Source organism: Melanotaenia boesemani, chromosome 18 (assembly GCF_017639745.1).
Source record: "Melanotaenia boesemani isolate fMelBoe1 chromosome 18, fMelBoe1.pri, whole genome shotgun sequence".
In the NCBI taxonomy this organism is placed as follows: Eukaryota; Metazoa; Chordata; class Actinopteri; order Atheriniformes; family Melanotaeniidae; genus Melanotaenia; species Melanotaenia boesemani.
The window spans coordinates 13,057,211-13,072,640 of NC_055699.1; the positions used below are offsets into that span (position 1 = coordinate 13,057,211).

At 38.1% G+C, this 15,430-nt stretch overlaps 1 protein-coding gene across 4 annotated transcripts in view; it reads right to left on the reverse strand.

Moving 5' to 3' along the window:
• The window catches only part of flt1 (fms related receptor tyrosine kinase 1), a 40,507-nt gene extending 25,683 nt beyond the window's left edge, over positions 1-14,824 (reverse strand). For all 4 annotated transcript variants that reach the window (XM_041968307.1, XM_041968306.1, XM_041968309.1 and 1 more), the window contains exons 1-4: positions 14,577-14,824; positions 12,213-12,309; positions 11,588-11,793; positions 8,407-8,531 (exon numbers count right to left, since the gene is read on the reverse strand). In XM_041968307.1, coding sequence (XP_041824241.1) covers positions 8,407-8,531; positions 11,588-11,793; positions 12,213-12,309; positions 14,577-14,634 — 486 coding nt within the window. In that variant the 5' untranslated portion in view covers positions 14,635-14,824. The remainder of the gene's footprint in view (positions 1-8,406; positions 8,532-11,587; positions 11,794-12,212; positions 12,310-14,576) is intronic.
• Between the last annotated feature and the right edge of the window lie 606 nt (positions 14,825-15,430).

The window sequence follows — 15,430 nt, forward strand, 5'->3', positions numbered from 1 at the left end:
AAGTTAAAGGTAAAAAAAAAATGGTCACATGTTGATCCTAATCTTGTCTCCTGCAGTTGAAAGTGAATCAGTGACCAAAAATGCTATGCCTAACTGCAATGTCCAGCCTCCCTTCCTTCCTTCTTATAAAAACTTTGTGGTTGTTAAATGAAATTGAATTGAAGTTTGAAGGTTTTGAAATTGAAATTCAATTCAGTTTCAATTCTTGGAAATCAAGATGGCCGAAGAAGCTCTAGTTCAAGCAACATGCCTGACAAACAAAACTTAAAATACTTAAAAAACAAAGAAGCAAGCTTGTGGATCCAAGTGCAAAAACGTGTATCTGCATTTTAAGAGATCAAGATACCTTCCAAGGTAAAAAGGGAGAGATAATAATGGCCAAACGTTCGCAAAAACAACGAGGAGAATTGGCAGATACTGCCCCAGTGAAAGAAATTTGTTTGGAGGACAGTGCAAGTGGCGACGCGACAGCAGAAATATTGAGGGAACTTAAGCAATTCCGCACTGAAACTGCTGGAAATTTCGGTGTGCTAAGAAAAGAGGTGAGCGACATAAAGCAAAACCTTGATCAATTAAAAAGAAGGATGGATGACGCCGAAAAAAGGATTGCGCAGAATGAGGAACGCGAAATGGATCTGACTAAAGTTCTTTTCCAATTAATGCGGAAACAAAAACACCTTGAGGAGAAATGTGAGAATCTGGAAGGTCGCTCAAGGAGAAATAATTTGAGGATTTATTCAGTACCAGAAAAAACAGAAGGAAGCAATATGATTGGGTTTATTGAAAAAGTTATTCGTGAGCAATTAAACATCCGGGAGGAGATTTGCATTGAGAGGGCGCACCGCGCTGCGTCAGGTGGCTCCACGGCGCGCATGGATCACACTAGATCCATCATTGTTGGGTTCCGCAGTTATAAGGAAAAACAACAAGTGCTTCAAGCGGCATGGTCACAAAAGGCGATTCTTATTAATGATCACAGGATATATTTTGATGAGGATTACACGACCGAAGTGTTCAAGGAGCGTGCTCGGTACAGGAATGCGCGGAAACAGCTAAAGGAGAGGAAGATCAAATGTCGCATATTGTATCCCGCAAAACTCAAGTTGTTCTTGCAAGATGGAAAGACCAAGACTTTTGACAATCCACGAGAAGCAGCTGAGGGTCTAAAGGACTTTGGTGTATTAATGGAAGTCCCAAAGAAAGAGCCGGATTGGGAGTCAGCTCTACAGGCCGCAGGCTGGCATTCTCCTCGCAGCAAGGGCGGACACGCCCCCGTTTCAGAAATAACAACGAGCGTTGAAACTCTTCGTATCTCCTTGGACAGCTATGGAAAAGAACAGAAGGACCAGGGTATGTGGAAATAACTCTGACATGGCCTGAGGGCCTAAATAAGCATTAATTTGCGCAATGACTGAGGAGTATGACCAAAATTTTTTGCAAGCAGATAGACTAGAAGGTCGTGTTTACAATTATGAGCATGAACTGGATTCTGAGATGAACTTGTATGAAAATATTAAAGACACGTGTAAATATTATACAGATGCAGACTTCAGTGTTGATATTCAAACAGATGGATTATTTACTTTAATTCACTTCAATTGTCGAAGTTTATATTCAAATTTTAGTAAAATCTATGATTATTTGGGAACATTTAAAGATAGATTTACTGTTATAGCTCTATCTGAGACTTGGTTAACAGATGATAAAGGGGCTGATTTTTATGTTGAGGGTTACGAGTTGTTTTATGTTAATAGGCTCAGTAAGAGGGGAGGGGGCGTTGCTTTATTTGTTTGTAATGATCTGAAATGCAGGACAATAGAGGCTATGACTGCTGTAGTGGAGGATGTAATGGAATGTGTAACTGTTGAGATTGAAATGAAGAAACAAAAAAATATTGTTGTGACTTGTGTATATAGAACTCCGGGGTCCAGTATAATATCATTTATTGAGACGTTAGGGCAATTATTAGTTGAGAGAAATGACAATAAAATATCTATAATTTGTGGTGACTTCAACATAAACCTTTTGAATGTAAGTAATCATTCTAGTAGTTCAGATTTTTTAGATTTAATGTACAGTAGAGGACTTTATCCAATGATTACTCAGCCAAGTCGAATAACTACGAATTGTGCTACATTAATTGATAATATTTTTGTTACTGTACTGGGAGGCACTGTTAAAAGTGGTCTTTTGATAAATGACACAACTGATCATTTACCAATATTTCTTACTTATTGTTGTGAGGTAAAAACAAATAAAGAAATGGGGAAAAAGGTTGGAAGATTGAGAAATGAGGAAAGAATAAATGCATTTAAGAATGATCTTATCAAAGAAAATTGGAACAGTGTTTACAGCACAAGTGATGTAAATAAGGCCTATGAATGTTTTTTACAAAAATATCTATGGTTATATAATAAAAATTGCCCAAAAAAGATATGGGAGGATAATGATAATGCAAGATGCAACAATAAACCCTGGATCACAAAAGGAATATTAAAATCTTGTAAGAAGAAGAATAAACTTTACAGGGATTTTGTAAAATACCGGACAGAAAATACAGAAAAGCGATATAAGGCCTATAAAAATAAGTTAACAACTATAATGAGATATGCAAAGAAAGATTATTATACCAAAATGTTAATGGAAAATAAGAATAATATTAAAGGAATGTGGAAAGTGTTAAGGAATGTTATAGGTAGTAAAATGGTTCGTAGTCATCCTGCCTATTTAATTAATGAGCAGAATCAAGAAATAAGTGTTGCACAAATAGCAGATGAATTTAATTCATTTTTTGTTAATGTTGGCCCAAATCTTGCCAAAACGATATCACCACATAATGATAATGAAAAGGAAAGTTTGAAATGTGAAAGCAAAGTCATGCAATCAATATACCTTGGTAGGGTAAGTGAGAATGAAATTATTTCTGTTGTATCCAAATTACAAAGTAAACGTTCATGTGACAGTGATGGCTTAGATATGTTTATTGTTAAAGAGAGTGTACACTGCATTAGCAGACCATTAGTATATATATTTAATTTGTCCTTCAATACTGGTGTCTTTCCAGAAAAAATGAAGGTGGCTAAAATTATTCCACTTTTTAAATCAGGCAACAGGCAAAGCATCACAAATTATAGACCTATATCTTTACTTTCGCAGTTTTCAAAAATTTTGGAGAAGCTTTTTGTTAAAAAGTTGGACGCTTTTATTGAAAAACATTCTTTGATATATGACAATCAGTTTGGTTTTCGTAGTAATCGTTCAACAGCTTTGGCAATAATGAAAATTACAGAGGACATAACCACAGAACTGGACAACAAAAATCACACAGTGGGAGTTTTCATTGACCTTAAAAAGGCTTTCGACACTTTGGACCATCGTATACTGATTTCCAAATTACAGTCATATGGAATTAGAGGTATAGTGTTAAACTGGGTTATTAGTTATTTAGAAAACAGACAACAATATGTGGAGTATCTTGACCATAAATCTATGGTGAAAACAATTCTCTGTGGAGTCCCTCAAGGCTCTGTGCTTGGACCTAAACTTTTTACATTATATATTAATGACCTTTGTGATGTATCAAAAATTTTACGTTTTATTCTATTCGCAGATGATACAAATTTTTTTGTGTCAGGAAAGAACTTAAAACTACTAATGAAAATAATAGAACAAGAAATGGTACTACTTCAGAAATGGTTCAGTGAAAATAAATTGTCTTTAAATTTAAGTAAAACAAGGTTTATGCTGTTTACAAATCAAAAATGCCCTGAAAATATTGATTTAAGTTTAAATGGAATCAGTATAAAGAGGGTGTCTGAATTTAGATTTTTAGGAGTAGTTATTGATGAAAAATTAAAATGGAAGTCACACATAGCATTCGTTAAAAAGAAAATTTGTAAAAACATTGCTGTGTTGAGTAAGGTCAAGTTTATGTTAAATTATAAGGCAATGCGAATTCTCTACTGTTCTCTTATTTTGCCATACTTGATGTACTGTTTGGAAGTGTGGGGTAATTCCTATAGCACCAATCTAAGCCCTCTAATTGTCTTACAAAAGAGGGCAATACGAATAATTAATAAAACTGCTCCTAAAGAGTCGACAACAGGATTGTTTCTGAAGTCAGGACTGTTAAAATTGCAAGACTTGGTTGTGATGAAAACATTATTAGTAATATATAAAGCTAGACATTTCTTGTTGCCACTTGGACTACAAACGCTTTTTATCCTAAATGATGAATCAAGTAGACGATATTGTGACTTTCAACATCCTTTTGCAAGAACTACACTCAAACAAATGAGTGTTTCAGTGGTTGGTGTAAAACAATGGAACTCACTTAAAACAGATCTTAAATGTTGTTCAAATATTCTCCAATTTAAATATAAATATAAAGAGTACATAATTAAAATGTATGAAAAGAATTGTCTGAATGGTTAAGAAAATAGAGGCATCTGCTGGATGTATTTGTGTTTTAAGAATCTACTGTTGATGAGGCTGTCCTGTTCGTTTAGAAATGAGGATGGGGTAGGAGTTAATAAGATTAATTCTTCTTCCTACTCCAATTCTCTCTGTTTTTTGTTTTTTTTGTGTTTTTTTTTTTTTTTCTCTCTTTCTATGGAATGTATTACAATTGTTGTATTTAAATTATTGTAATTATGAAATGTTTTGTTTTGAATTTGATGCATTAACGTGGGAAGAGGGGAAAGGAGAAGGGGGAAAGAAAGGAAAAAAAAAAAGGAGAAAAAAAAAAGAAGAGAGAATAAATAAATAAAAGAAAAAGAAAGAAATCCTTGAGAATGGCATGTGCTCTGATGTGGAAACGCTCATATGAGTCATATGTTTCATTTGTATTCATGTATCATAAAATGCTTAAATCATATGACGCAATTTTGTAGAAAAAAAGACGATGGCCTGGCTTAGTTAAAAAAAATCTAAATCTTGAAGCAAGATATGACAAAATAACGCCAGAAGCCTTAAACCTGTTTAGTAATGGCAGGATTATCGTTATGATGCAGTTGCACTTGACTTCATTTGGTTTTTGAGTCCTTTTGAGAATCTGTGCAGTTTTTTGGTTCCATTGCTGCCTCGATTAGACTGAGGTTGGCTTTATTCTCACAGTGGTGGTTTTGTACTTTTTTAGTCATGGACACTTGTGTAACTGTACAACCTTGTTGTTTTCTTGGAGTCAGCTACAAGGAAATGTTTTTCAGCGACATAGTGGAAGCCTCCCACCCTCTCTCAAGGGAGCAGGTAGACCCTTCCTCCCCTTCACCACCACTTTCCTCGCTTCTGCATCCCTAGTGTGAACTGATTAATATCCCCCCTCCCATGAGTGAGGTGACCCCTAAGACGCCACTGACCTCTTCCTCCTCCCCTTTTAGTCCTGTGAAGTTGATCCTTTCCTCTACTTCCTCTTGCTGAACTCAATGACGCCCCATCTGAGTACCCTTGGTGCCCTCCATGCCCCTCTTACATCCATCCTCTAACCTTACTGTACTCGGAGACGAGGCTACAGTGGGGGCAGTATTGCTAACGTGGAGGACCAGAAGGAGGAGCAAAAGAGTCAGGATATGAGAAACGTGACTCCATTCCATCTTCTCACATCCTGTTACTACAGGATATAGACCTTTTGACTGGAGCCCCAGGTCAACACAGTCATCCCAGACCTCACTTTCACGGCTTGAATGAGAGAACAGAGCCTCTTAGGTATTGTTCCTGCTGAAAAGGGTCACAGCAGAGACCCAAGCAAAGTGCAAAATCCTTCCAGGAAAAAAACACTCCAGGGGCTGTGACAGTGAGATTCCTGGTTAAGACCGGCCACCACAAGGGAAGAGAAGGGAGATGAAGGAAGAGAGGATAGTTATTTTTAGAGTAATTACCTTAGTCTTTCCAGGCATTTGTCAGGGCATAGAGGCAGGACAAAAATGCGTGTGTGAATGTGTGTGCGTGTATTTGACATGCAGAGACTGGTGCTACTCATTCGTTTGCTTTTCCTGCATCCCAAATCTTTAAATTTCCTAAACGTTTCTCTTGTTCCTTGTCTTTTTATGGGAGCAACTTGCAGAAAATATGAACTCATTTTAGAGGGATCATTAACATTCCCAGACCATAAATCCTACCGATTCTGAACCATTTACTTCTTCTCGAGCACTCACATGACAGTAATTTTTTAAATTAAATGTCTCAATGGAAAATGGATAAATTGGAAATAGTCCTGCTTTCATAAATACATTACCTTTAGTGGTCACATGGACGAATATGTGTGAAATCTTCATGCAATGAGTCACCCAGGCAACCTGTGTGTCTGGTAATATGAGGGAAATGTCAAAGAATTCCTAATACTAACCAATTCGTTTTGATTACTTGACCAAACCAATGAGTTGTGGTCATTGGTTTGAATAAACATATGTAGGTGGACACTGCTTTATCGAGGAGAGATGTACCAACAAAGCGGACATCTTGGTACAGTGCTAGTGACAGTCATAGTGAAAATGCACCTATAAGGTCAAGTACTGCTGAATGATTTTTTTTACACTTAATTCATCAAATTCTTATCCCATTTTAAGGCAAGTTGATTGATTGTAAATGCCAGTCTTTTAGACACTGTACAGGACTATTTGATTTATTGAAATGTTTATCTATGAATACAAAGTGCTATCAGATAAAGTTTGATTGGATTTAAGTCAGTTCAAGTAGTTTTAGTTCTAAATAGTACTCTAAATAAACAAAAATAATCCAAATAAATGTTTTACACAATGTGTTTGTGTCACTGGGTATTTAAGAACTCTTAATTAATTACTGGGCCTTCTGAGCTCTGTCTCTCTCCCACTAACACACACAGACTCCATCAGTATATTCCCCCCGTCCACTCCCGCCCACTCCCACACATGCACACCTATTACATCTTTGTTGCAACAGAACAGATCAACAGAACATGAACATAAACTATATATATGTATAGAGAGAGAGACACAGAGAGAGAGAGAGAGAGAGAGAGAGAGAGAGAGAGAGAGATAGATAGATAGATAGATAGATAGATAGATAGATAGATAGATAGATAGATAGATAGATAGATAGATAGAGGTTAAAGGTTTTGGACAAATTTTGATGGGCAGAAATCTCAGAAATGACATTTAAACAAGAGATTCGATTTTGGGGATCATTTTTTTAACAGATTCTTTACTATGAAGAGATAAGAATAATTTTGCCATTAGAGCTTCTAACTAAAAAACACAATTACTGCTATAAAAAGAAATTACAATGGCTTGGCCAAGGTCTATGCTCTCTAAGTGCTTCTTCTTTTTGTGTTGCGCATCCAGTTCCAAAGAAATATTGTGCATAGACTGCATAGAAGATGGAAATGACCACTATGACATCCAGTTTTAGTTTGTTGATGGTAATTTTGAAGCTTTAAGGCCAGCAAAAGGACCAACAGCACACTAATCAGAGGAAGCAAATCCTGGTCTTGACATGTTGGACATAAATTTATTTTTCTTGAAAGGAACTGATATCACACTTCACTTTAGCACACAGTAAACAACAAAGATAAAATAGATAAATGAGAAAAAACATTAATTTCAGCAACACTTTAGATAGTCTAGGCCAGAGCCAGTTTGGCATCTTTTACAGCTATATCACTGTTGAAATAAGTTAGTGATGCACAAGCCATCATAGTAATGTCTAGTGTTATGATTAAAAAGAATAGACTGTACTTTGATTTCTTGGGGCCAACAGCAGCTACATCAGCTTCCTCTGCCAGGCTGGCCAGCTGTTTAAAGCATCAGATGAAGAAAGTTGGCAGCTATTATTCTCACTACTAGAAGCAGAGGGTAAAATATGGGAAGTGGGCCACGGGCCACTCCACAGCTCATGTCCTGTTTTCAGAGGTAAAAGCAGTGCCAGCAGTGGTCCTTGTTCGATTGGAAAAAGTCATTTATGAAAGGGGCATGGGTAAGTTACATTTACACGCACATGCAGCACTTACACAAACACTCACAGATACACATGGAGACAGTAAGCACTCTAAATGCTTCCGTCCGCTTTCCCCCTCACTCAACACTCAAGTGCCAACACTCACAAACATATCCGCACACACTTTCACACATGTCCGCAGAAGCACACAAACAAACGCACACAGACGCCACAGAGTAATGGCTGCCAAGACAAGAACAATGTGGTGAATGATCTGGACAGGGAGAAACAACTGGAGTATATTGTGTGTACATGTATGTGTGTAAGGCCAGATGAAAAAACTGGGCTGAGTAATAATGTTCACAGAGCGTAAGTGGTGTGATTAAGTGGAGGAGGACAAAGTGTGACGTGAGTGTGCAGATACACCCTGCACCCAAATGTGACTTAAAAGACTCCTTAACTGTTGCGGGATAAGTACTGTATATTTTCTGCACTGACCTTGACCAGTGTGGTGGTGATGTTGGGATTGGTGACCCGGCAGGGGATGACCAGTGGCTCATTCAGCTTCATGTACAGCACACCTGGGCTCATACCCGTTTGTTCCACAAATGGCTGCTGGCTGTCTGAAACGCAAACACTGCGGTCAGGGACACATATGGTACACATAATAAGCATGCAAAATAAACGCATGTCTAGTGTCATGTCTGACATGAGCTAATAGACATAGTGATTTCCCAAAACATTGATTAAAGCTATCTTTCATCACATGTATCATATTAAGCTAAGGCTACTGTAATGGATGTTTTGATAGTATATTTACAAAGACAATAATTGTGCTTTGAGCTCTTATTGTTCTACATATAAGCCTCATTTTAAGGTAACATGAACCTTTTTTGATCATTTAGACTAAAGAGACATAGAACAAAGTTGGCAGTTCCTTTCTATGGACAATTTGTAGCAAGTACCTTTCAGAGAGAGCCCAGAATCTTGGGTAAAATTGGGCAGCACAGATTTAGTGTGAGAGGCAAAGAGCAAACAAAGTACCAAATGTTAATCACTCCTGTTGTTTTTCAGTCCACTCGAGTGTGGGATTTTGTGACACCTAGTGGCAAAGTTGCAGATTGCAACCAACTGAATGCCCAGCTTCATCCTCTTCTTATATACAAGTCATACAAATAGAAGATATAAAAGATATAGAAGACAAAAAAAAAAAAATCGAAAAATGCAAACATCTTCTTTACAGCTCTTCTGGGCTGATTCATAAAAATCTAACACAGCAGACTTCAGCGTGTTTTTGTGACAGCCCGTGTCTTTATTTTTAGCTTTTTGGTGGTTTAATTTTTCTTGTTGGTCAGCATTCCTGGAACAGTGGCTCGTTAGCTGACTGGCAACACCTAGTTCTTTGTTCCTGGTCTTTTAAATCACTGTGGCTATAAACATTTTTACTCTCTTCCTTCTACAGCTGGCAGCCTTTTAGTGACATATCTTTTATTTTGATTTAGCTATTTTACACCATACAACACTTACACACATAACTTCCATTACCAATCCCATCCTACACTAGTGACTTACTGATATTTCGCATGCCATCCATTTACTTTTTCTTGTGATTTTTCTTGAGTTGCAGTAATTTAATAAAATACTTCACTTAGCTGCTAAAATGAGTGTATCTCTGCTTTTATCATTTGCTTACAGGCCAGACTGTGATAGCTTCAAAGCCAGTAGCTGGAGTTTTGACAGTGGTATGTGATTTTATGTGATTTTATGTGATGCAACATGAACAAATGAGCAGCACACTGATCACTCATCACGTTTTAATAGCAATACCAGTGTTTACGTTGCAGGGTTTTTCTTATGCCAAAGTAGCAGGACTAAGACTGAGCTGCTGAAAATGATCAATCTAGTTTTTTTCTTGAGCCTCTGATTTGAGGCATTATGTTTAGTAAACGTGATTTTAGAAAAGAAAAAATGATCCATGCACGTTCTTGTACCATCAACTTCAGCAGCCTTGTTGAAAATTAACAAATGCACCCAAATTCTGGGTTCCCAACAATGCTGATTGGAAGTGAAGTTGAAAAGAAATAAAAAATAATCAACAACAACTACAACAACAAAAAAAAGTGACTATTGATTGAACATTTTTTCCACTGTATTCAAAAGCTAGATGTTGTGTACAAAAACAAAAAGTTCTTACTTTTGTGCAGTTGTACGCTAAAGAAAATATAGTTATTAATTAAGATTTGCATTTATAATATATAAACCTAAATGTTATCAACTTATTACTAAAGACAAGTTAAATGTGCATTTGATCAGTTGTTCTGACTCAGATGAGAACCACACTCCCATTAATTATGGAATCATAATTCAATCAGAAAGTGAAATTGTTTACATGCTTTGTGTGCGCTGGATCTTTAAAGCATGGAAAGGCTAGAAAGCAATCCTGAATTTACTCACAAACATCAACAATAACACTCACACACACTTCCAAGTATCTTAACAATAAAGAAAAAACAAACATACAAATATACACTGTCCAAACATGCACTGTCCTCCACACCCATTCATTGAATACCCCTTCAATATATGACTGCCTGTAGTCAACAATAAACAAGCAGATTGTTTAGAAGCAATCAAAAGGCCTCTCTGTGTTTTCTCCCCTCAGATCGGCTACTGTAATAGTTCTGTGCCATTCAAAGGTGTGGGTGTTGCTCACTGTATTGTTTGGGACCATAGGGTGTTATTCAAGGAAAGCAAATCTCTGAACCTTTGAACAAAAGTACCCCAAGGAGTAGTAGACTGAAGGCTTCCTTCTCTTGCTTTGATTCCTAATACAGGACTCAGGGAGGGAGGCAACGTCTGAGTAGAGATGCAGGCCAAGTCTGATACTTAATGGACATGGTGACCTGAGCGATTGATGGCCCCCGAGGGTCCTGTTGGACAAACAGTAGCAGCGCCCTGTGACCCTGGCCTCCTGCCCAGCTCCTCATCTCATACTGCTCAGGCTGAGCAGCGTTAACTTTCAGGACAGGGAGGAGCAGGCCTGGCAGACATCTTGCCTCCTCTGCCCCATGGATACCACTGAGCCACTGGCCTTCATCTTATTCCTCTTAGCTCCTCACATACACATATTCCACCCACCACCTCACCACCACCTTGTAGAGACACAGCGACATCCCCTCCCAGCACACCCCCTCCAAGCCCTTCCCCTCCTCTCCCAAGCACAGGATGCTTCAAACAAGGCTGAGCGGAGCAGATAAGGCTGATGCCCTGGGAAACTCTGCCCGAGCCTGAGTCTTTCAACAGCTGGGCTATTCCTGGCCTCGAGGTAGCACGTAAATGAAAGTAAAAAAGGATTTATATATAGACGAGAGGGAGGTGGGCCTGGGATGAGAAAGGAGAGGCAGGGAAGGAGTGGGGTGAAACTGTGCCAGAGTCATCTAGAAGGATGTGTTGTTGGGACAAACAGTATTAAGATATAATTGTCTCTCTGGCATTAGTCTGTATTTAGCACCCACCACATCCTGTTTAACTTCAGGGAATAAACAATAAGCATAATGCGGGAAAGGAGTGAGGGGCTCCTCAGAGAGTGGACATGAGAGTTATGAACAACTAGAAATGAGAAAAAAAAAGAAGAAGAAAAAACGGGAGAGAAGTCTTATGTGGACCTTGGGTGTTTTACCTGTGACAAACACATATGTGGATGTCTGGTTTTGGGTACTGTGCCGGTATCGGCAGCGGAACAGTCCAGTGTGCTGGGCCTGGCTGTGGATGACTTGCAAGCGGCTGCAGTATTGCCGGCTCTTTCTTCCACAACGTGACTCATACACTTCCACCAGATCTCTGTCCAAGCCGGCTGGGAACGCCCATGACAGCTCCATGTGCCCCCTAGTCAACAGTTACAGAAAACACTTGCATGTGTCTTTTCATATGATGAATTGTTTGACCTTTCTGACTTAACAGAGTAGGATAATTAAACATATTTAGTGATATTAGACTTCAATTTCTATTAAGGCCTTAAGAAGATATGCAACACTTATCTCTCATGTGTTTTAAAAATGCTCTATGACAGTTTTATTAATCCAAAGTTGACTCTCTTAATAAAAGAAAGCAAACAGAAAACATTTTTATTCAAATGACTATCTTCATGGTGATTGATATAACTTCTCCCCTAATTTTAAGAGATATATGCTTAATTTGGCTTAGATTTCTGGATAAAATGTAATTGGATTGCCTCTTCCCACCCCAGCTCCAACCCCCTTTTCCCAAATTGAGGTCTCTTGGCTTTAGATATACCTGAAACTCACCTGCAGTTGAGCAGCAGTGTCTGATTGGCTTCTAGAACCAGCTGTCGACTTCTTACATCCAGGACAGGGATGCTGAACTTCCCCTTTTGATCTTTATCTGTAGAGATTGAAGAGAAGATGGGGATACAAGAGACACGTGAAGTTACAGAAACACCCTTTTACTGAGAAGTGGATTGAAAACTTCCACCCCTCTGCCTCAAACATAAGCCTCCACAACATGCCAACAGTGCCTGTAATCCTACTCATATCATACTTTGATTACTTGTCAACTTATGTGGAAATGCGTAAGCCGTGTCCTGCTTGTTTGTCAAATACAACAATTTCTCCACTTCAAGGCTGAAATGTATTAATGAGAGATGAAGCCGCTTGTCTGTCCACCCTTCCTTCCTACCAACAATAGCAGAAACCCTGGGTGAAGTTTGCCCTTCACACAGGGTGCACCACATCAGCTCAAACTGCATTCATTCCTCTGCAATCACTGGTAAGACAGTTGGCAAATTTATCACTTGTCAGTGTCATTGTTCTCAGTGGATGCCCCATCGAGCAGATCTAGCATTACTCACGCTGCTAGCACTTCCTATACTATTTCCTATACACTGGCAGTTAAAAAAGAAGTCAATGATCTCATCTGGGACTTCAGCTGCAAGAACAAGTGTCTAAATAGCACAGTTTTTACACTACTTCTCTTAAAATCCCCATAAAATCCTTATGTGTTTATGTATAAAAGCAACAATAACTAAAAAATGTCAGCTGCACTGCACACTTATGGACATTATTTTTATGATATTTTAGAGTTTGTGGTATCTTCAAAACATGGAAAATATTTATTAGTCATCATATACTTAGAGGATGTCTTCTTTTTGCATCCAGTGACACACTTTTATAGAACGATGGCCCACACTTGCTCAGGCCACTAGGGCAGACCAATCAGAGCCGAGTGTGCTCATCAGAAAGGATGGAAAATACTTATAAAAAGGGAAGTAGCACCCTGCAAGATTCTAGAAATTATTATCCTAATTCCAGTAAAATAATATGATCAGTTACATCATCAACACTTGACAGCATAAAAACACATTCTAGATGATAACTGCTTAAAGCTGATAAAAGATAGAGTTTATGTGCTCCCTTGGGCTTAATTTATACTCAAATTAGCATCACTTCATCTAACCAGGAGTTTGAAGACATTAAATAGGGAAATAATCTGCTCTATAAATTCAGTTTTTAGCAGTTTCACCATGAGTGAGTTTCTTCATTTTTGTGTTTAACAAGACTCTATCTTTAAAAAAAACATGTAGGCAGATGTTATCAGTTTAATTATAACTGATGTTTAATGAGATATTTGATAAGGCCAACAATGACAGTGGGACCAAAGGTATAGGCTAAATGACAGGCTATATATAAGATGTTTATATATGAAAAAAAATTGATAACGGGGCGATGTGTGCCATTGATAGTTAACTATTTACGGATTATGAATACTCAAAATGTATTTAGTTTATTTAGATCGATTACATTTCGTATATTCCTTAATTCTTTATTTTGCAACTGAGATGATATTCAGTATTTACTCTGTTTGCAGAATAATTATATTAGTTCAGTTTGAACCAAATAGTTAGAGATCAGTCAGTAAGAGTGTATCTGTGTACTAAAAATGTTAAATTTCTTTCTTTCATAAAGAGCTAAATACGTATATTGAAAAAATGGATTTGTTCAACAGCCTAAATAATGTTTCCAAACAATGTTTGTAAAGAAATTTTAGGGTCTTTGTAAGTCCTAAATGGTTGTTAAAAAAAAAAAAAAAAAAAAAAAAAAAGGAATACGCAGGCTGTTCCTTCAAATGCTCTGCACAATATCCGCCAATACTTACACACACATAACATTGCCCTGCACTTCAAATATTTTTTCATATTTGAACCCCCGTTCCTTTGTCAAAACTTCTGACAAACTAATCACTCTCAGGAAACAACGCTCACGGTGTTCCCAATCAACCGGGGCCAAGCACACATGCAGACTACGCTTAAAGGTCTGCGTTATCCAGGCGTATAACCACGGATGTCGCGTATCTCTCAGACAACAACGGCCAGATCAGAGGTTTACAGCCTGAGCAGCTTCCGGCACACTGCGCACCATAGATCCGTGCGTCTTTGGTTTTCTTTCTTTGCATCCTTGGGGATAAGGGTGCCATGAGGAGTTAGGTGAAAAGTCGTGCGTAAAATGCAGTTTAGAGAGATTACAAGTTTAATCTATTTACATAGCTAGATTAAATGTGCTATGTGTAATAATATAATAATAATTATTATTATTATTATTATTAAATCTGCATCGCGAACAAAAGTCAACCCATTACTTTTACCCATTACTTACCTTTGCCAAAAACGCCATACAATCCACAAAGAAGACATAAGAGAACAAAATTCATCATTTGTGGTCACTCCGATGAGGCAAATAACATAAAAGAAGTTTTATTCCTGCCAGTGAGTTTTCCCTCCACGGTGATCTTCAAACACACCGCAGCGGACTGTTGCGCTCAGAGCTGATGGTCAGTGAATGGAGACGGAGAGTTTCCTGAGGTTAGCTGCACTAGATCACGCAACAGGACGCCACGCTTGAACTCCAGTGCAACTTTTTCCCATGGTTTAGGATGGAGAGGCCGATTTATAACCTTCCCACATGGTAACCACCGGATGGTGCGTTTCCGTAACGTCGATTGGCACACCCACGGTGCGTAAAAGCAGCGTACTTTCAGTAATCTTCACTTATCAATGATGTGTTGATTTAAGAACGTTTTTGAAATCCAAAATTACCCTTTGTAAGATTTTTATTTGAACTCACACCTCCCTTACCAAGAAACAAGTTGAAAACTGCGAAACATTAGATACAAAAGTAATAGGCACAAATCAGCTCTGCAGTTCCATTCCTCCACACACTGTTGGTACACGGGATGAGAAGCACGTAGGCTATGGAGTAGACGTATGATTCCTTATCAGCAACATGACAAAAACATCTCTTACATTTCAAACTGTCTTTTTTTTCTGAAGAGAAAACAGTACAGGCGTGGGTGTAACAGGTTCCATAACTTAATACTGACATGCAGAATGCTGAGTTTACTCCAACCTGCTGAGGTGGAGCCTCATATTCTGTTCTGTCCATACAAAAAGGGCAACAACCCAACTGATGGAGCAAATATTTCCAAGCAAAATCCTAAATTGGGAAACTGG